Source organism: Dendronephthya gigantea, unplaced genomic scaffold (genome assembly GCF_004324835.1).
Source record: "Dendronephthya gigantea isolate DGI-Jeju-01 unplaced genomic scaffold, DenGig_1.0 000031F, whole genome shotgun sequence".
NCBI lineage: Eukaryota > Metazoa > Cnidaria > Anthozoa > Malacalcyonacea > Nephtheidae > Dendronephthya > Dendronephthya gigantea.
Window position 1 is genome coordinate 1,577,359 of NW_021163041.1, and position 20,451 is coordinate 1,597,809.

The window sequence follows — 20,451 nt, forward strand, 5'->3', positions numbered from 1 at the left end:
GGCCGTGTTACGAGTTACGAAATAATAATTATAACAATTATTGAATATGTACCGCATGATTATAAGGCACTAATAAGTAATAATATAATGCTATGCAATTCAATGGTTCTATCATCGTTCTATGGTCCTACGGTTCTACATTGTTCGTCCATATATTGGAATTTTAATATAGCTCAGTGATCAGTCCATATCTGCCTCTGCCTCAACCTGCTCTCAGTGAGAAAGGACAGATATTGCGATTTAATACGCATGAAAAAACTGAAAAAACAAAGAACAATTACAAATTGCAGGTTATATAAATGCTAGTATAGTCAATCTATCGTATAGCGTATTAGCGAAAGTACGTTTTCTTTCATAGCGCTACCAAATTTGACCAATTTGACAAACTATTAAACATTTGTCACGTGACCGAGAACTGCCAATTGCCAAATATACATGTTCCTTACTGTTCCGTAATGCCCCAAATTAATTTGAAAGCGTTTCAGTTGCACTAAAAATTACTTGAAAATTTAAAATTAATCTGAAGACTGAAATAAAATATTTCTAATCCACAATAAGACACTTTTCTAACATTATTTCAAAATGGCAGCTCTCGGCCACGATGTTCACGTGGCCAAATGGCTTGTTCTTTTCTGTTTCGTAAATCGTAATGCCCCAAATTAATTTGAAAGCGTTTAAGTTGCACTAAAAATGACTTGAAAATTTAAAATTAATCTGAAATAAAATATTTCTAATCCACAATAAGACGCTTTTCAAACATTATTTCAAAATGGCAGCTCTTGGCCACGATATTCACGTGGTCAAATATACTCGTTCCTTACTGTTCCGTAATGCCCCAAATTAATTTGAAAGCGTTTCAGTTGCACTAAAAATGACTTGAAAATTTAAAATTAATCTGAAATAAAATATTTCTAATCCACAATAAGACGCTTTTCAAAAATTATTTCAAAATAGCAGCTCTTGGCCATTCACGTGCTTGCATGCTAACATGTTTTGAGCTCAGAAATCAGCATAAAGAATTCATTACGATTTACGATATCAAAGCAATCGGACTTGATGAGTGTTTTTGACTAGCAATACAACAATGTGTATGATTTTGAAAATAAGCAAATTGGCTTCCTGAAAATCGGACGTAACTGAATTTTCCAGAATCAACGAAGATGGCGTCCACGAACAGATGACCTCATATGAAAACAATTTCATTAATAAGAATAATTTTTTTCACGCTAGAAATAAAAATATCTCATCATGTCAAGTTTATATTCCATTCAAAAATTCACGTCATGTTCGTATTGCGCTGTTTTTGATACATGCAACACGCCATGGGGTGGAGATAGACCTGCCATTTCACAATATTCAGGAAAATCGATTTTAAATTTCTCCGCGCGTCGAAATGCTGCTAATGCCTCTTTAGCTTCCTGTTGACGTTTCATTTCTTCCTCATTTTCTTTAAATCGTCGGCGCTGAGCTGGAAAACCACAATAGATGACGTACTTGCCCACAGAAAATTTATTGCCCATGACATTAGGCTTTTTCATGTAAGATTATGTATGTCGTACTCCACCGTCTCGTTGCCGAAAGCTGAGCGTAGTAGTCTGGGTAAATGTTTATCGCAAATCCTATCTCAATTTCAATGCCAATGATTATGACGTCACGTAAAATTTATTTGTGAATTACGCGCGGACTCGACCACGGTCGAATACGCCATTTTCTGGCGGACTTGACCATGGTCGAAAACGCCATTTTCCGGCCAATTCGACCATGGTCGTATTCGCCATTTTCCGGCCAATTCGACCATGGGTGTATTTGAGAGTTTTAGAACACGAAGAGGAAACTCAAACACCACGCCTTAAGTTAGACATTTCAAATGAGGGATTTCCATTCATTGCAAAATGTCACGCGATTGATTTTTACTGCTTTCCTTAGGATTGCAAACAGTAAAACTGAACAAATTTCATTATATGAGCTCATTAAAAAGCAATCGCGCGGACATAGCTATAGAAACGCGCGACATAGCTATAGGTCACGCCAGGGCGCTGTAAAACACACAGGGTGTTTTACAGCGCCCTGGTCACGCCGAATAGAAATCCCCTTTTACACTGTCAATTCGGGTATTTCTCTCGTTTTCATTTATCAAAACTCAAAAGGAATAAAAATTGCAAGTGTGTTTTCCAACAGGTTTGCACATGAAACCATGATACAAGACGTAACCTTACGAACCAACATTGCATTGTATTTATTTATCTTGGTGATATATGAAGTTTTTCATTGGTAGAGAATGCAGGCTCATGTTGTGTTTACAAACACAGCACAAAGTAAAAGTTGCAAACTCAAGTTTTTAGACTTTTAATGAGTCATGGAGCCAGAATTCAATCGAGAAGATTTGGAGGTAAAGATACGATACAAAGTTTAATTATTCTCTTACTTAGATCTTTTGGGTAAATTATGTTTATTGTAACAGAATGTGAGTTTGACGGAACCTCTGTGGAAGTTTTTGTATTTGGGTATTTTATTATGTTAGGAATAGATAGACCAAATAGTTTATAATATCGTTTAATTAACTATATAGTTTTCTTTTCAAAGCCCAACAAAACTTGCAACTTGCTTAAGATTTACTCCAATTAGTCCAGTAGCTGGCAAGAGATTAAGAATTTTATAAGTGATTATTTATTATTGGTAACTTTTTTGGTGACATCACAGTTATCAAATGAAAATAAAAAAGGGAAAGAATTTTATGCCTAAATTTGTGTTGAAATTCACAATATAGTTGAAGTCTCCAATTTATGTAGTCAGGGAGCTCATTTGTGACAGTGTATGTTTGGCGTAGAGTTTACATGAAAAGCTATTACCACAAAAATGAAACAACAGAAATAGTTGCATATCTATCAGAAACATACTTATAGGAAGGTGGGTTTGGGATTTGACACAATCCAGGTGGAAGATAGTTCTTTGAACCTATCAAGTGAAGCAAGGTAGGTTCTGAAAACTGTACCAGCTACCTAAGGTGGTTTTTTCTTTGTTATGTACATAATCTAGAAACTAGATCTGTTCAGATGGAACTTGCAGCCATGTTTGAATAGATAGTACACTCACATTTTGTTAAATGTATATTTTGAAAAAATCTGATTCATAATTAACTGCAAAACATGTACTGCCTGGGGATGTACTGGATATAGACTGGGCGAGATCTGTGTAGAGAGCAAGCCTGGAAACCTTAGAAAAAAATAGTGGTGAATTAGTGATGATTTGTTCATTCTGTAATGAATTTGGGTGATCAACCATTACTCAATAATAAGCCATGTTTGCATTTGGGTTGCCACCTTCCATGGCTGTTTCGTATACTGTGGTGTTGGCCACCAGCCAATGACATACACCACTGTTACTCACCCCCCTGTTAATCATCCACTTGTGTAGACCCTTGTGTACCCAGCAAAAAAAAACCTACGGTCAACCTCGTACCTACCCATCCAGGATTGTTACAAAAAATGGCCATCTTTCCGATCCCCTCGTCCTACATCATCGCGTTAAATCCACTTTTTATATCCGAGACAATTACACATCAGGAACACACATTAGTGCTACCTAAACCAGGCGCTACAGCTTTGTCAAAATACGTCAAAATGCATCACCCGAAAACAAGAAGAACATCACCTTTCATTTTCATTTAATGTTTAGAGATTTGAGAAAAAGTATAAAACGGAACAAGAATCTGGACATGTTGCGAGAGACACACAGTTTAATTACGCTTGGACTCTAATACAAAGCCCAAATACAAATGACATAAAAAAGGGCGCTCATTTGTTGCAAGGTAATTTGTAGATACAATGAAGACAATTTCCACTTTCCAGTTCACTGACGCTTCTGTTAACGGGAAATAAAGTGTAATTCATTGAACAACTTCCATGTATTTTTCATTAAAATTTCCTGTGAACTGGTGCACTTGTCCACACATCATTTTTTCTATTTGTAGATTTATGTACACATGGTATAGACCAAAGAGATTATGTGTATTTTTTGGCTGAAGCAAACTACAAACTTTCGGTAATACATGCGAATCACCAGCAAATTACTCATTTTTTCGAAGACTTTTATGAAATTGAATACTATTGGCATTGCATGCATGCAGTCCTATGTATACTTTATTGTACAATAATTGTTCATATCTTGCTTTGTAGGAATACCAAATAGCATTAAAATATATTAACAGAGTTTTGGATATAGAACCAAATAACAAACAAGCGAAGGAACTAAAAGAAAAGATTGAACAAAAAATGAAAAGAGGTGAGAAATGAGGATGTATCGCGTTTGAGTAGTGATTACCCTACTCTTTCATAATTCGGTTGAAGTAAGCTTGCTGTAAGTTATGGAATCTTAGTGAAAGATGAGATAAGATGAGATCATACAAAGAACAAATTCTACAAATATTATGGAACTTATAGTTGGGTTAGGGTTGGGTTAGAATGGGTACATCCTTTAAAGACTACCGGTACAGTATATGAGTATGTCATATAGTAACCTCAAAGCCCCATGTATTGAAATCGATGACCTTTGCCTTTGAATAAATCCGGGATTAACTATTTCAATTTTCAATTTATGCCGGAACTTGAATGAAAAAACATGTCTTGTGCAGCATCATTTTGCCCTTTACCATTTTCTTATTAACAATTTAAGTGATAACAACATTATGTTTTTACCATAACATTTGACGCCGGGCAGAGATATACAGCACTTGCAGTTCGGAAAGTAATGAAATAATTTATTCGTATCACTGAAACTGGCCTATCAATTCGTACACGTTTGGTGACGTATACGGATGTTTGTCGCTCACGTCTTGAGCACTGTACTCTTATTATGCATCGATTCCCTAAGCCAGAAAAAGAACGGTGGCAAATTGCTTTGTTTCTATGTTTTTCACGTGCAGATGGTGTTCTAGGAGCAGCTATTGCAGGGGCAGGTATGGTGGTTGTTGGTGGAACTATGTTAGCTATTGCTGGTGCCGCTGCGCTTGTTGGAATATTTGCCAAAAAGAAATAAGGTGATGATGCTACACAAGACATATTTCACATTTCAAAAGATATCACAGCTCATACTCAAAATCAATAAAATCCTACATTTCGACCAACATTTTTACCAACTGTTTTTTACCTTTTAAACGATTTAAACCATTTTTAAACCGTTTTTTACTTTCTTTTAATTTCTATAACATATGGTCCAAACATGGTGTTTTTTCGTAGTAATAAATATATTATGCATTAAGCTGTGGAATACTAATTTTACGCCTTAACTACTGACCTATATATAATACCTCACGGATATGCTAGTTATGTTGTAATAGTTAAATGTGCATGTTTGTTTTTATCCAGACGGTGCAATCGGTGCTATTCTGGTTGGAGGAGCGACAGTGGCTGCTGTTGGTGCTTTGGCAATGATGTTTGTCAAACGAAAATGAATAATTGTATAAATGGGAGCATAAATATCCAGTAATTTGTAGAGTACCTTAATTGATGCTAATTAATATCAATTAGACGTTCGTTGTCGAATGTCTAATCAAAGAGTATACATAGATGATCAATGGAATACATGTCTTTTGTAAATATCTTCTATGTGTTTACACTAAAGAGTGTATAAAAAAACTGACCAAATTTGTGGTTCTTTTCTTAACCATAGTTTTTTTTCATCATTAATACTAACCAAAAGCAGCCAATCAGGCTTCGTCAACGGAAAATGTTCGCGTTTTTCATGTTAATCTTGTTCAAAATATTTTCAATAAATTGAATTAGCTCAGTTCATATTAAAGTAATGATGCTCTCTCAACCAACTTCACTTCGTCGTGATGGATTCGTCAGCATGATATCCTCCAAAATCCACGATATGGAGTCAGACTCAAAAATACAGAAACTTTTGTAGGGAAAGAAAAGGTCTCCCGCATTTAAATTACCAATAAATAGTTTGGGCCATTCTGTTCCTGCCCTCTACTAACGATTACTTTAAAAAACCAAGTGGGAATAAATGGTTTAAATCTAATCATTCAAGGAGTCCATGATTTTTTCCTCTCTTCCTTATAGAAGTTAAACATTCAAACATAAAAAATATTAGATATAAAAACTTAGCAATATCAATGCAACAAAAACGTCTTTAATGCACAGTCGGTAATCGGTATTACAATATTATATTATATAATTGGTGTTTTCCATCACACACGCAAAGATCTTTCACTGTGTACGAAAACATTCCTGTTCAAGGCATGCAAAGGAGTAGATGAAAAACAAAACTCTTCACGAAGCAAAAATATTTTAAGAGTTATGTCATGCAAATTGACTTTTTTCAACATATTTCGAATACAAGAGTATATATAGTATTCATCCAGGCCAGAGCCAAACGCACGCTTTAGCGACTTTAGTATAGTTCAAATTAATTTGTTTATATCTGTGTATTGTCATGACCATGAAATGAAACATTTTCAGTGTTTCTTAGCTTCTCGACCGGAGACTTTCGCCGCATGGGTATCATTGGAATATTGGCTTTCCTGCACTTACAAAGACATGCATTAAAGTTTTCAATCAACATTCTTTATGATCTTTAAAATAGCACGATTAAGCAAAACATGGGAAAACAGGAAGACTCAGGAATGTGGTGTCACGATAGCCAGTCGCAATCATAATCATGGAAAGGTTTATCGGGTTAGTTCGGCATTGAGTAGAGGAATCCAGACACGCAGGAAAGATATAAAGTATGGATGTTGTTCCAAGCAGCCAAATAAAAAGAGAAGGTATCGTTGCCTACTTATGATACGTTAAGAACCTTTTATTCTTCCGGAATTATGCAGACCACATGCGGGCGACCAGACTGATTGCCATATAAACAAAGATCCATACATGTATGATAAGTTCCACGCCTTTCGTTAATTTCCTCTCAAAAAGGTTAACTTTATATAAGTGGCAGAGTTGGTCAAAACTATATGCATGCAAAATGACCATCTTTCACCATTGTTCGAGAACCAATCAAAAACCTTAAAACCTTATCCAACTAAGCTTCGACAACGGTCGTCTTGATGCTTCATGCATCTTTATGCAGTCGAATTAGATATTTTAAAATAATCTTGCAAGACTAGAGCTACTGCATGGTACCGCTTGAAACTTGAAAGTGCAAAGAATGAGTAGAAAAGATGAGCTTGAAAAGAGATCTTGACAAGATGATGAAGGTGATATTTAAATTTAAACAACCAGAGACGCCGGAACGATGTGAGGGCAAAGAGGAGGGGGCAGATTTCTGTAAAAGGGCACTTCTGTAGCAGCGTATATACTAAAGAACGTTTGCAAAACATCGTCTGTTGAGCGTGGCTTCTCTTTCTAAGATGATTTCGTTGTCTGGGATTTTTATACCAGATCATCACCTGAGGCTCGAGTTTCACTTTTACTTGCGATATAGAATGTAATCCCTTAAAATGAAAGGGCATTTTTGCCTCCTTTGCCCCTGCTGGTAAAAGGCAAAGGGGGCAGCTGCCCCTGCTGTTCCGGCGTTCATGGTAACTACGTAAGTTCTTGGGGTTGTACCATGTAGTTTTTGTTCGATATTTTCTACTTATATTTATCATACACTGGCAAGCATGTCCTCTCGTTTCAACTGTTAGGCACGCTTAATTGAGTTAAAAGATACACTGAAATGATCAAAGAATTTTAAAGAATCATCCAAGAACTGAAAAATAGTAACTTAACTGGGGTCAGGGAGTTGAAGGATAGTCTGGAGGAGGTCTTATCCAATAACATTTCTGTATTTTTATAACATGTGGGTAGAGAACAAAAAAGGTGGGCACCACCGGAGGAAGTTTCACTATATTCGAGGAAGATTTAATGTAAGGTCAAGGACCTCATTGAACAGTCAAAATAAATAATAAACAAAAACTAATTCGATCCACCAAATCATAGCCACCCAAGTTAGGTGCGTTACAAGGGGCGTTATCGGATATACCTAAATTACGAAGAAAAATTTTTCTAGCTTTCTTTAGGATGCATTAAATGAATTTAAAAAAACCATCGAGAGAATCACACAATTTTAGGGAGAGTCGTCATTCATAGAGGTCATAATTCATTATCCTGGTGGAAGATCGGAAGACTTTTTAAAAACTCTGTCTTTAGCATGGTTTCCGGTACTTTGGGAGGGAGGAGGGGGGGGGGCACAAGGGGGCCTGAAAGGTTAATGCCTAAGATACATTTTCCATGGCTACTCCTTGAGCAAAGATCTAAAGTTTAAATAATTCTAGTTTACTTGTATCTAGAAAAATAGGAAAATTATAAATCGTACTTAAGCACGTCATTGAGTTTTATACCCTTGCCACACGATGGTGAGATTTGTGTGTTCCTAAGCTACCATCCAAGGCTAGAAAATATTTCCTATTGTTTATTGGCTGTTATCCAAAGAAAATGCATGCCCTATCTTACTTTTGTATGTTTATGAGCAAGCGTGGGTTACCGTATTTAATAAGTATACGCGTAAATCATTGGCTATGCCATTTACAAGCAGTACATGGCATTAATTACAAGACGAAGCCACAAATCCTATCGACACTTATACCGAAATTTAGTGTACAACAGTTCTTTCATACAAATTCAACGATCTATCCTCATTAGTATATTGTTTCAATAACGGCTCGACAATTTTATGAAGATTGATTACTATACTATTAATATAACACTAAAAACACTGCATGTGACATTTTTGATTCACCAAAATGAGCAACCTACAGGCTCTTAATAAAACCATGGAAACACAAGAGACATCACAAGTGGCCGGTTATGGGAGGTCGTGTATTTACAATGTGATCGATGATTAAGACACCAAGATATTAGATATATCCCAAAAAATTACATTTTAAATTGACAGAAACCTTGATTTGAAGAGGACTATATAAAAACCATTCGGGCAGTGTCAAAGAGACGTTTACTACAAATGAATGGTAAGACATATATAATGATTTATACTTTCGTAAATACTAATATAAATATTGTATAAAACGTTAAATTATTGGAGCATGATGAGCTGCTCTATATTGTCGAAGCCATATTAGAAAGAAAAGGAAAAATATGACCTTATTCCATAAAACTATATAAAAAAACCTATATTTGCTGACCTTTACCATGTAGCTACGGTGTGTTTTCCCATCATTTTGAATTTTTTCACATGCACAACCTAATAAAAACATCGTCATTTTGAAAAGAGAGGTGACAGCGCTGAAAATTATTAGGGATGCATGTCTCCCAATAGGCACCATTTGTGTAAACAGACCTTCGAAACTTTGATAATAAGAAACGCAAATTAGAAAACGGTCGGATTGCTCCATCTTCAGCACATGAACAAAGAAAAGATTTAAGAAGAGTTACTTCATAAGTCCTTCATTCTGCATGAAACGAAAATATTGTTGTTTTTGTGAAATGGTTGCTAAACATGTTGTGATAAATGCAATTGAATTAAGCCTTAGGCTTAATTGTACAGTGTGAATAGTGTGAATAGCAAAGAAACAAAGAAATATTTTTATACAGCATTATATACCTTAATAAGGCTCTATATTTGGAAACACAATGCCTTTCGACGTATACTTTAGCACGGAATCATTCTTTCAGTCGAATTACTTCGTCGAATAATAAAAACTAAACTGACTCTGCAGTGCTGTATTTCCATCTGTCAAGCTTCATTGTCAGCTATACAACCCGTTCAACTGCATAAGATAAATTTGAATGATTTTTTTGTGATGTAGCTATATATATATATATAAATATTTACACTTAAAGTGCCGTAATATCATTTAAAATTACTTCAATTTAATCTTTCTGGAGTCAAGTTGATTTATCTGATACAAATGACACAGCAGTGCTTAGAAACTAATATAGAAGCCTCGAATAAAGAAATCAAATTCAAATTGTTGCATTACTTTTTAGTTGTTCGCCATGCACATTTATAACTGGATAGGTCAATTTATTTCTTTTTAACAATTTCATGCAGATGACGAGGTATCTGGGCTGATTACATGGTCAGTTCAGGCTTGGTTTGATGACTAATCGGAGATAAATTTGGCACCACCATATTTCAAAATCTTGTTTGGAATTACGTTTATTATTACAAAATTATTCGTTATTACCACGTTTTAATTGAATAGGGGCCTTGAAACAAGTTGGAAGTCAGTAAAACTTGGTTTAAATCCTCTCTGTCAGTGAGTGGATCAATTAGTCCATCAAGAAGCATGTTAGTGTCATTAAATTCACCTTTGTTATCATGAATCCACTGGTTCAAAAGTAATATATATACGCCTCATACTGATCATCATCTAGCTAAGATACAAAAACAGAACAAATTTACTTAGCCTACCCCATGGTAAATTAGGGCAAAATTCATTAAAGATCGGCAAGAAAAAACCCACGGCAACTGCTATACGAGAGGTTGGTGGCTATTTGAGATGAAAGAACTCGTCCACAAAGCAGGATTAAATATTTCCGTTGTTTATGCAATTTCGTTGGATTTTATAGAAGACTCGTGATGGCTCGTGGTGAAAGAACATTCACTAAAGAACCATCTCGCATTTTATGAGGAACAACTTTCGATTAATGTTATTGTAGCAATTAGGTCATTTCTAGTGTTTCCGGAAGTTATAATGCAGATATTGCCTTCGGCTGTGCAGTCAATGAAAAGTAGCTACACTGGATCATGCTCAACAAACCCCGAACTGATCAAAGTACTGTTGCACCTACCAGCTTATTTGCTGGTTTTGATCTAAATCATCAAAAACCATTGAAAAAACCAAAGCATTAACCAAAATATACTTCGATTAATGGTGTCATAAAAAAAAGTTCTCTTCAATTTCGCATGACGAATACATGTGCTGTTTCAACTAAACAAATACATTGTTTTTCTGTACAAATCAAACATATTTGAAGAAAAGAGGGGCAGATATTTCATTAAGTTATATATTTTTGAAATCGATGGACAAGTCACTGACGAACAGCATGAAAACATGCTTCTGTAAGACGGTAACGTTTTCTAAATGTGCAAGGAGCAACAGCGATTTTTTTAGTCTTTTAGTTTTACTAGTTTTACGTTTCACACCAAAGTCACCAATCTACTGAATTGCAAAATTCTGACTTCTGATCATATAATCACCATAATGACCATAAATATGTGTTTTTCCTTAAAAATGTTCCAAAAATTATTTTAACCACATGAATTCGTACAATGGTTTGTTTTATAGTTGAAAATCAGACATGGAATTTGATGGCAACACGTGGTACACCTTTCTTATTTACTCACTGATTGTCATTATTTCAATAATCGGAAATAGTTTGGTACTATACATTTACCTCACAAGACCACAGTATTTAAACTATTCATACAACGTCTTTATATGTAATCTGGCTATTACTGATATGATCACAGCAATATCTTTGGTATTCAGTCGTTACCTTTATTTACCATCTCCTCCACCTGGTATTGGTGCCAGAACTGCTTATTGTTTGGTCATATGGTCAGCATGGTTACCATTCACGCTGGGTTATGTATCTATCTACACCTGTTTGGCATTAACTGTTGAACGATGGTTAGCAGTAAACAGACCTCATTTTTACTTAACACTTCAAGCTAAACAAGCAAGAAAGGCGGTCGTTGGGGTTTGGTTGATAGGAATCCTTGTAAATGTTTCAACTTTATTTCGCGTGAAATATGATAATGAAACCGAACAATGCAAATGGAAACCATTAAAGGTCGGAAACGATCAATTACCATGGCTGGATTTCACAGTGCAATCAATTGTCCCTTTTGCAACGATGATTATACTCTATTCACATATTATTTATACCTTAAACAGACTTAGATTTGTAGTTGGACACCAGAACCATCCCGTCAAGAAAGTTACCGCTATGGCATTAACAACATCATGTGTTTTAATACTGGGTTGGCTACCAAGCCGAATCAGCTTTTTGTTGAGTAAATTTGGCTACGTTGACCCAAACAGTTTATTTCATTTCTGTTTAATAATTCTTGCTTTTGTCAACATATCCGTGAACCCCTTTCTGTATGGAATATATTGTTCACAATTTCGCGAGGACTACAAAAATATTTTTTTGGGGTTAGTAAAGAAACTTAGCTTTTATCAGCCTTCTGAAAATCGCAGGAACGATATTGAAATGCAAGGCAAAGGAAGAGTAAATAAAGCTGTAAACGAGATGGATGTCAATCAAGAAATCCAGATAAAAAGATCATCTCATGGCCATAAAATTGGATGCACAGTTGGCGAATAATCTGCTTGAAAATTCTCAAAAACGTCAGTGACAAGATTATCAATTGGGCGCGTGTTGGGCGGTGAGCATAATTAGCATGTAGGCTAGACACGAGTCTGTCCAATAAAAACCAGTAATAAACACGCGAAACAATTCCACTGTAAATATGTTACTATAGTGTAGATAGTGAAATGCATTTCTAGATGGTAGCGGAATTTAATGACTGATGGAATTTCTACGGTGTAAATTCATACTAACATTCCTTTGGTCGCCTTAAGAGCGAATAAATAAACACATTCCTTCACACCGCTTTTTTCTTAATTGATTTTAAAGACATAAAAGTACATGCACAGCATAAACATCGTTCGGTGTTGACGCTGAAGTTAGATGGGTGGTAGGACTGGTGTTGAACAAGGAACGTTATTGAGGGTTTAATTTTATCATGCATCCAATCATTCATGTAGCGTTCCTACCCAGGCATGTCTTAGAAGATAAGTAATAAAAACAACTTTACCGGCGACTATTAACCAGGCACGAGTCTTAATTTTTGAGATTGTTTTTAGTAGGCGAAATCAGCAATAATTAATAATATTTGTCAATAATTAATTGAAGGATTTACAAACATATAGGGAACAAGATAATACATGTAGAAAAGGTTTTTAACTGTGCATATAATGAATCACTTGTAATCATTCACAACATTTCCTGTGTGAAACGAATATAGCCAACCTAGGTCATTTGTCACTCAAGTGCTGTCGACTGTACTCCCAAATTAACAAAGCTCCACTAACATGTACATTAAGTGAACGAATTATTCCATGCTGGGGAATTTCAACACATTCATCTAACAACTGGATGATTTCCACAGGGATTCCTGCCTTTTCGTTTCCAAGTACAAGCACCGTGCTATAAGGAAACTGAAAGTCGGTCAACTTCTTACTTTGTGCTGTTTGTTCCACACCGACAATTGTGAAGCCTTCTCTCTTCATTTTTAACAAAAAATGCACCAAATCATGGATCTTAACTTCCTCGAAATCAACCCATTTCTCAGAGGAGACACTAACCGATTTAAAATCCTTTTCTGAAACAACATGTTTGCTACCTAGTATTAGCTTGGAAGCACCAAAAATTTCACAAGTTCGGCACAGACCGCCAAGATTCGGAGCACGATCAATTAACGATGCTACCACGATGAGATCACCAACACGGCGCTCGACAGGGCGCTGACGGTAGTCATCAAAACTGTCTTGGCCTTCCTGCGGTGGAGCAATAACATTCCAAGGAGTGATTTTCTTTTGAACATCAGAGGTCATACTCGAAGCACAAGAGGTCTCTGCTTTCTCACGTGTCGTTTCGGCTGTGGATAATTCGTGTAAGGTGTTTTCACTTCCAGATTCCGGGCTTCTGTGATTCCTTCCACAAAGTGGTAAATCAATGACATCTATCCATGATTTACTGCCTTCATTTTGAAATACTTCAGGAGCTACGATTTCGTCATCCACAACCCCAGTAATCAAGGGTACTGTTTTAAAAATCATTTCAATACTAAAATCGTATATGGGATGTAAAGAAAACAAGTCTCGATCTTTCTGCAGTCGATTCTTTTCCTTGTCACCTTCAACAACACTTTCTTTAAACAGCAGGCACGACTGTATAACAGGAAACTTGAAAATGATTTCAGACCACACAACTTCGCTACATGTGTTGGAGATCATTTCCAACGTAGCTAAAATGTAAGCACGGATTTGAGAGTGATTGAGAAACGCGCATGGGATTACAGCTGGTATTAATCGCTGTAGATAAATCATCTGGTATTCTTGCTCTTCCAAAGTTAGAAACACATGGGTTAGTATGGAGATTAATGACGCGACGAAACCAAGTCTAGTTTTGTAAAGATCTTTCATTTTTACCCAAATTGTTTCAAGAAGATGGATACGAGCAAAAAACAGTCTCACCAAGCTTAATTCCATGAAAAATCGCACCGAAGTTTGATTATCCCCCTCTAATGCTTTCAGCACTCTGTTGCAAAATTCCAGAGCAAATTCCTCATCTGTTATACGAGAAACAAGAGTCAAGATGATTTGCCACAGCCTTTGTTTCTTTCGGTGGTTTTCGGAGTTCAGGAAGCGACTAGCCTTGACTTTTGAGAGTATTTCGTCTCTTTCCAGCAGAGCTCTAATCAATTTAACAAGAAACAGTGAATTGATTTCCTCATTGTAATCAACACTTAGCAGAAACGCGAGGAGATCAACTCGAACACGTGCAGATTCACATTCACACTCCTTAAATTTTACTCTGTTAATAACACCAGATTCCTTGCCCAAGCTCTTGACATAAGCTGCAGTGTCAAACAATAGTTTCAGATCTTTCTTATGGACTGGACCAAACAAACAAATATCGGCGATAATATCGACATGATAATCCAAACTCGTCACTTCAAACGACTGCAAATGGTACATACCAGACAGGACATGGCATATATTGGCAACAGCGACAGTTACTAAACCAGTCTGATCATCAGCAACAGCAAGTAGGGACTCCCAGTATTTTCTTACATATGGTGTGAATAAACTATCGGATGGTAGATTTAACAATTCTGGTGCGAAAATAATTTTAACTACAATATCTAATGCTGGCCAAAAATAACCGCTGTAACGAGTTCGGATTTCATTTAGCACACTCCAAGTGGTTTTCAACAGCAAGATTATCGTGTCTTCATCCCCAGCATGAAACAAATATGGTAAACAAAGTCGCAACGTCTCCAAACAAGAGTAACACGCTGATCCTGAGATCAAGGAAAGGGCTTCAACACATGCTTTCACAATGTCACTATATGAACTACAAGCAAAAGTTTCTAACGAAAACCTTGCTGGGATAGCTTTACTGTTACTCTCGCTGATTGCCAAGTTAACTGAGTGCCACTTTGTGGTAATTATATCCTCCGAGATAACACGCCAACTCTCTTCTTTTAAGCATGACCCATTTTGACACTTTCCTTCATTCGGAAAAGCCAAATTGCTTGTGAATTTAGACAACCAAACACATTCCAAGAACTTCCTTTTCCGTTCATTTGTCAATACAAAATCGGTAGCGTCAGTAATCTGAATGACCCAAATATTCAATTTTGAACTAACCAAAAAACACAACCAATGTTTGACTGTCGTGCACTCTGTCTTCGCATCCCAAAGAGAGAGACCCAAGTCAGCAAGCTTGTTAAGTACTATCTGATACTGTACGCACACTTTCTCCGGAAATTTGCGAGATAACCATAAAGATTTTACTTTATCCAACAAAGCATAATAAGCGCTATAACCATGGTAACTGGCATACTCGTCTTCTTGACCGATAGTTCGAACAAGCGTTTGTGTGAGGCATTCCAAGATATCCTGCAGGCAAACCATAAGAGCCGTAGTCAAATCATCAGCAACTTCGAGTTTTTCTTCCATTCCCAACAATTCGTGTAACAATCCATGAAGCAGTTCCACCGCTTGCCAACAGTTCGAGACGGGTTGATACACATTCGACTGCGCTTTACTTATCGTTAAAAAGATTGCTTGAAATAGTTGATTAATTTCATTCCTTGTTATGGCAGAAGAGTCGTAGCACAAGAGGATGAATTTAGCCAAACCTACTGCAGCTTCCCTTGTCTTGTTGCTGTATTCATTCTTCAAAAATGACCGCACGTGCCTATCTACATACCTGGAAAATAAAGGTACTTACATTATTATGCCATATACTTACTAATAGAGGCAATGAATGAAACAAATTTATACATTTAAACGTACGATTATTACTAGAGACCCTACGATTTATGACGGCGATGCGCGAGGGTTGATCGCATTAAATCTTTTTTAAGCGAATAATACTTACAAAAAGAACACACTCGTTTCACTTTGAAAAAGAAGATGACTTTCAGATAACCATAAAGTAACCTCGTTCCAAAGATGAGTTCCTCTACACAGGGATTCTTCTTTTGCGAACGAACCAAGAAACACCAATACTTCATAAACCCTGACACACACAGGGTTGACAAAATTCATAAATGTTCTCAATAGAAAGGTTTTCACTGCACCACGTAAGATCACAGAATGACTCAACATGTTGGAAATAATACTTCTTAAGCTGCTTAATAGTTCACTGCCAAACACAGAAATTCGTGGTACATTGGAAAGACTCTGGACTATAAAGGTAAGTGGAACATGGCTGATATTATACCGAGATATGGACGTAAACACTTGTGCGAAAAACCCAGTCTTTTCTTCTTCATTCACGGCATGAAGACATTTCTTAAAAAACTTCAACAAATGGCTACTTAATGCGCTTGGTTCGGATTTACTTTCGCCGTGGTTCTTTGCATATAACGTCGGTTCCTTGAGTAACATAATAAAAGTATCACATGTGAAATTTCTTGTCGTCTTATTCTGTAAGAATGGTACTTCGTGAAAATTTAATGTCAATAAAGTCATAACACCCCATTTCTTTATGAATCTATTCTCATGTATTGCAGCTCTATGGACGATCACTGACAGCCATGAAACATGTAACAGAGGAAAAGAAATGTCTACAAAAACAATGAAATTAACATTTTTAAAAACACAGTCGTAGTTAGACAGAGAAAATCGTCTGTTTTTCTGAACAATTTTAAGAATCAAATTCGATGGAAAATATCTTATATCTCTATTTCGTACCTTTCGTTTTCTTCGTTGCGTTAACAAGTTCGTCTATGCGTGGAAGAACTGGTTGAATCACATGAAGCTGATGATAAAAAAGATATCGCGTGTAATTACTGCATTTTAAACTCAGAAAGTAAAAAAAAAACAAGAGATGAGTTGACGTCTTGTATTTACCTGTTTTTCTTCCAAGGTTTCCAGGAGAAAAACGTATTGCTGCCAAATATTCAGAATTTCTTCAGCGCTGTAAATATTCCACCAAAATACTGGTGTTGATTGTTGCTCAAGACAGACGTTCTCAGATTGTTGTTGTTCTTTACACATCTCAATCACTCTTTGTAGCAAATACAAACTTCTTTTTCTTACTAACGAGTCATTGTTGACTAAACCAGCCTGAATCATGGACCAGAAAGCAGGATCTTGATGAATCTTAAAAACCGTTTCGCCACTTCGTTTAAAATACAAGTCAGCTAAAGATGACACGATAGCATAGGACCTGAGGAAGCCAGATGAAGAATGACATTCTTCCTGTTCTTGGAGTCTCAAAACTTTGACCGACTCCCATATTATCTACATAAATCAAAGTGGGTGGATCAAGTTACGTTTCCTGGAAGCTTGCATGGTAAGAACCGACTATGAAATGTTATAATGTCGCACTTATTACTTAAAAATTATACAATTTATTTGAAGAGACTGAAACATCCCGATCTTGACTGCACGGCACAATATTGGTATAGAGTGTAATGACTAAGTAATGTGGTACAGGATGATTTATAGTTTTATAAATTGACAGTAGCTACCTTTGTATCTCGATACGATTCCAGTTCATTAATCGACAGTAACTTTGGTAAAATTCGCCCAGTGATTTTAAAAAGAAGGCCTTCATTTTCCACAACATTAAGCACATTAAGAACGTAATGCAAAACTGCCTCTTCCGATTCTTTCTCCGAGTTTTCTTTTTGTGCAAACTTTAATCTATCCTCTTTCCAATTGTCGATAGTATCAAGCAAATACGCTAGCAAATCCAAAGCTGTGGCTACCTAAATAAAACACTTGCTTTGTAAAAGTCTGGAAAAGGATCTTTTTATCTGGTAAGTTATACGTTAAGCAATACATCAAACGAATATAAAGGACATACAAGAATAATGTTTAAGTACAAGTCTCTAATTCCTTTGATCCAACAATTCAGTCAAAAGATTGGTAGATATTACGATTCAATTTTAAAACCTCAATGATGGCATAAACTGACACCATCGAGATTTTAAAGATGAACGATAATAATATTATTCATAGTTCTTGCTTTTTACCTCTTCAATGTAAATAACGTTATATGTTGTTTAATTTCATCAGATATGTCTTATGGTGCCTACACATTTAGACTGCCCTTTTCTTATAGAAATAGAGCAGGTAATTCATCTGGAAAACATCTTAGTAGATTGCCAGCCAGTTTTTTTAGCACTGGCCTTGATATTTGCATTTACTTGACAGTGCACATGGTCAGACAGAGTGATCCTTAAGGAATGTTACTTTTAAAATGTAAATTAATGACTGTAATTAATGGCACATGTCTCCTTTTTGCTGATGGTATGGCTGTCAACCTCTTCTATGGATCTAACATAGGTATCACCAAGTCAACTTGAAAGCAAAATTTATAGTCCAGAAAGTCCAGAATTAATTCCAAATTTATTCCCAATTAACTATCAAATTCATCAATTCATAATCAATACGTCTTTATTGACAGCATTGAACATTGCATTACACAAATGGTAACTTTCTAGAATGGACTATATTTGAAGTTAATATTAAATAAACTGTCTGCCAAGTGATCATGTCATTTCATTATACAACCAGTAATAATCAGCTGATATAAATATCAGTTGATTGTTATTGGTGGATATAACTGAAATGAAGAAACATAGGTGCCATCTGAAGTTAATCCTGTCCTCTTAACACAGATCTCTATTTAAGAGAAAGCATGTCTTGTGCAATAACATGATTTTACAGAACTCACATAGAGGATGAAATTTCAATACATAGAGCCTTACAATATTGAGCATTTAACTGCATATATACAAGCAGTCAAGCTAAAAGAAACAGAACAACTCATTTCACTTTTTACTTCCCAACCAGTTTATACAGGCTTTATTTGCAACAAATTGGCAAACTACATAATAACTACATAATAGCATTTGCTATAGTTTTCAAAAACCATTTTATGCTTTAACAATCTATATCTGATGTAAATAGTGACATGCCAAATTGAAAAAGTGAGAGTTAGGATGTTGGCAAAGTGCATCCATCCATTCAGGCAGGTAAATGCTAAGATAGTTATCATTTCATACTTGCTAAAAAATATTTAACGGCGATTTACATGGTAATAAAAGGAGGGTGTTCAGTTGGGGGTGAATAAGAAACAGAAAGAGAATACGACGTGGTTTCTAATTTTTCTACCCCAATTTTTTACGACCAAATTACTCTATTACAAAAATGCTCTCTATTATAAATATATTATAAATATTAAAAATGAGTCTCTTCACGATGAGCTTTTGTGCACGTTTTTAAGCGTCTCTACCCACCTGAAGTAGTGATTCATCAGCATTTGCACCATGGCCTATATCAAAACCACTATTACATTCATCAACAAAATTTTGCAGAGATTTTAACACTAAGCTCCAGATACAATGTGCATTTTCTAAAGGACCTCTACACACTATTTTTGCGACAAGTTCATATGTTAACTCGAAAATCCGCATCCTATCTCTCTTATCTGTATCATACCCAGTTGGTCGAACCACGCTAAGAGTTGGAATACACGTTTCAGTCAATATGGTTTTTAAAGCGTCTTTTATCCATGGTTCTAAACCGAATTTACACGTCTCTGGTTCTGTCACCTCTGTATTGGCAGTATTGCTTCTGTTCGTTGCAACATTTAAAAGATGAGAGACTATTACGTTTAATGACTCTAAATAATCACAGTCAATAACCTGTCCTTCCCATTTTGTCGATAGGTAATCTAGAATATTCGCTTTTCTGTATTTTATGTCGTCTAAACGAAGCAAATGTTCAACTAGTGACCTCGCCGCCATCTTTTTCTTCGATCATGATCGCATGACGCACGTGCTTTCTCGTTACGTCAGCAATGGAACAAGAACTGGATTAACATCAACACCGCAGAAATTGGTGTTTATGAAGTTTCATCCCGAAAAAAAAAAGAAAATCTGGTTCACAATTGTGCATTTCTATATTGCTATCAGAGAGAAAACTATTGAATAACTTTTAAAAGTTCTCTGAGTACGCATTCTGCAATCTGTTGACTTGATCATCTGACAGCTGTGAAAAGCCATTTTGAGGCTTAAATCCTTAATTATTAATTCAGACGATTCGTTTTTCCTGTGTACAAACTTCAAATTATAAATCTTTATATGTCTATAAATCTTTTATAGTTATAAATCGTTTGAAGCCTATGTATTGAGAATTGCGGTGTCAGATTACCATAGATTTGTAATGCTACTTTTACAGCA

The 20,451-nt window shown here is 35.9% G+C and overlaps 3 protein-coding genes across 4 annotated transcripts; 2 read left to right on the forward strand and 1 right to left on the reverse strand.

Annotated features, from left to right (window-relative positions):
• The first annotated feature begins 2,305 nt into the window (after positions 1-2,305).
• On the forward strand, positions 2,306-5,746 carry LOC114524505 (mitochondrial fission 1 protein-like). Of its 2 annotated transcripts, XM_028545603.1 has the most exons (6): positions 2,306-2,389; positions 3,676-3,808; positions 3,971-4,041; positions 4,176-4,281; positions 4,922-5,035; positions 5,364-5,455. In XM_028545603.1, the coding sequence occupies exons 1-5, from the start codon at positions 2,357-2,359 to the stop codon at positions 5,032-5,034; spliced, it is 456 nt and encodes a 151-aa protein (XP_028401404.1). In that variant the 5' UTR covers positions 2,306-2,356; the 3' UTR covers position 5,035; positions 5,364-5,455. The 2 variants fall into 2 exon arrangements, with proteins under 2 accessions (XP_028401404.1, XP_028401405.1); XM_028545604.1 differs by lacking the exon at positions 4,922-5,035 and having other exon boundaries at positions 5,364-5,746.
• A 5,665-nt stretch (positions 5,747-11,411) lies between these two features.
• LOC114524676 (adenosine receptor A3-like) lies at positions 11,412-12,281 on the forward strand. Its single transcript, XM_028545826.1, has one exon. The coding sequence runs from the start codon at positions 11,412-11,414 to the stop codon at positions 12,279-12,281; it is 870 nt and encodes a 289-aa protein (XP_028401627.1).
• Positions 12,282-12,832: 551 nt separating this feature from the next.
• LOC114524519 (probable methyltransferase TARBP1) lies at positions 12,833-20,069 on the reverse strand. Its single transcript, XM_028545619.1, has 6 exons — positions 19,507-20,069; positions 17,731-17,970; positions 17,108-17,500; positions 16,949-17,015; positions 16,131-16,821; positions 12,833-15,959 (listed from the first exon to the last, which is right to left on the reverse strand). The coding sequence occupies exons 1-6, from the start codon at positions 20,014-20,016 to the stop codon at positions 12,995-12,997; spliced, it is 4,866 nt and encodes a 1,621-aa protein (XP_028401420.1). The 5' UTR covers positions 20,017-20,069; the 3' UTR covers positions 12,833-12,994.
• Between the last annotated feature and the right edge of the window lie 382 nt (positions 20,070-20,451).

Coding starts and splice junctions, on each gene's coding strand:
- LOC114524505 (XM_028545603.1), top strand. CDS start 2,357: ATGGAGCCAGAATTCAATCGAGAAGATTTGGAG. Junction 3,809..3,970: donor GGGCGCTCATTTGTTGCAAG/GTAATTTGTAGA, acceptor TTCTATTTGTAG/ATTTATGTACACATGGTATA. Junction 4,282..4,921: donor TGAACAAAAAATGAAAAGAG/GTGAGAAATGAG, acceptor TTTCACGTGCAG/ATGGTGTTCTAGGAGCAGCT.
- LOC114524676 (XM_028545826.1), top strand. CDS start 11,412: ATGATCACAGCAATATCTTTGGTATTCAGTCGTTACCTTTATTTACCA.
- LOC114524519 (XM_028545619.1), bottom strand. CDS start 20,016: ATGGCGGCGAGGTCACTAGTTGAACATTTGCTTCGTTTAGACGACATA. Junction 17,016..17,107: donor AAACCTTGGAAGAAAAACAG/GTAAATACAAGA, acceptor TTTTATCATCAG/CTTCATGTGATTCAACCAGT. Junction 15,960..16,130: donor GAAACGAGTGTGTTCTTTTT/GTAAGTATTATT, acceptor TTTATTTTCCAG/GTATGTAGATAGGCACGTGC.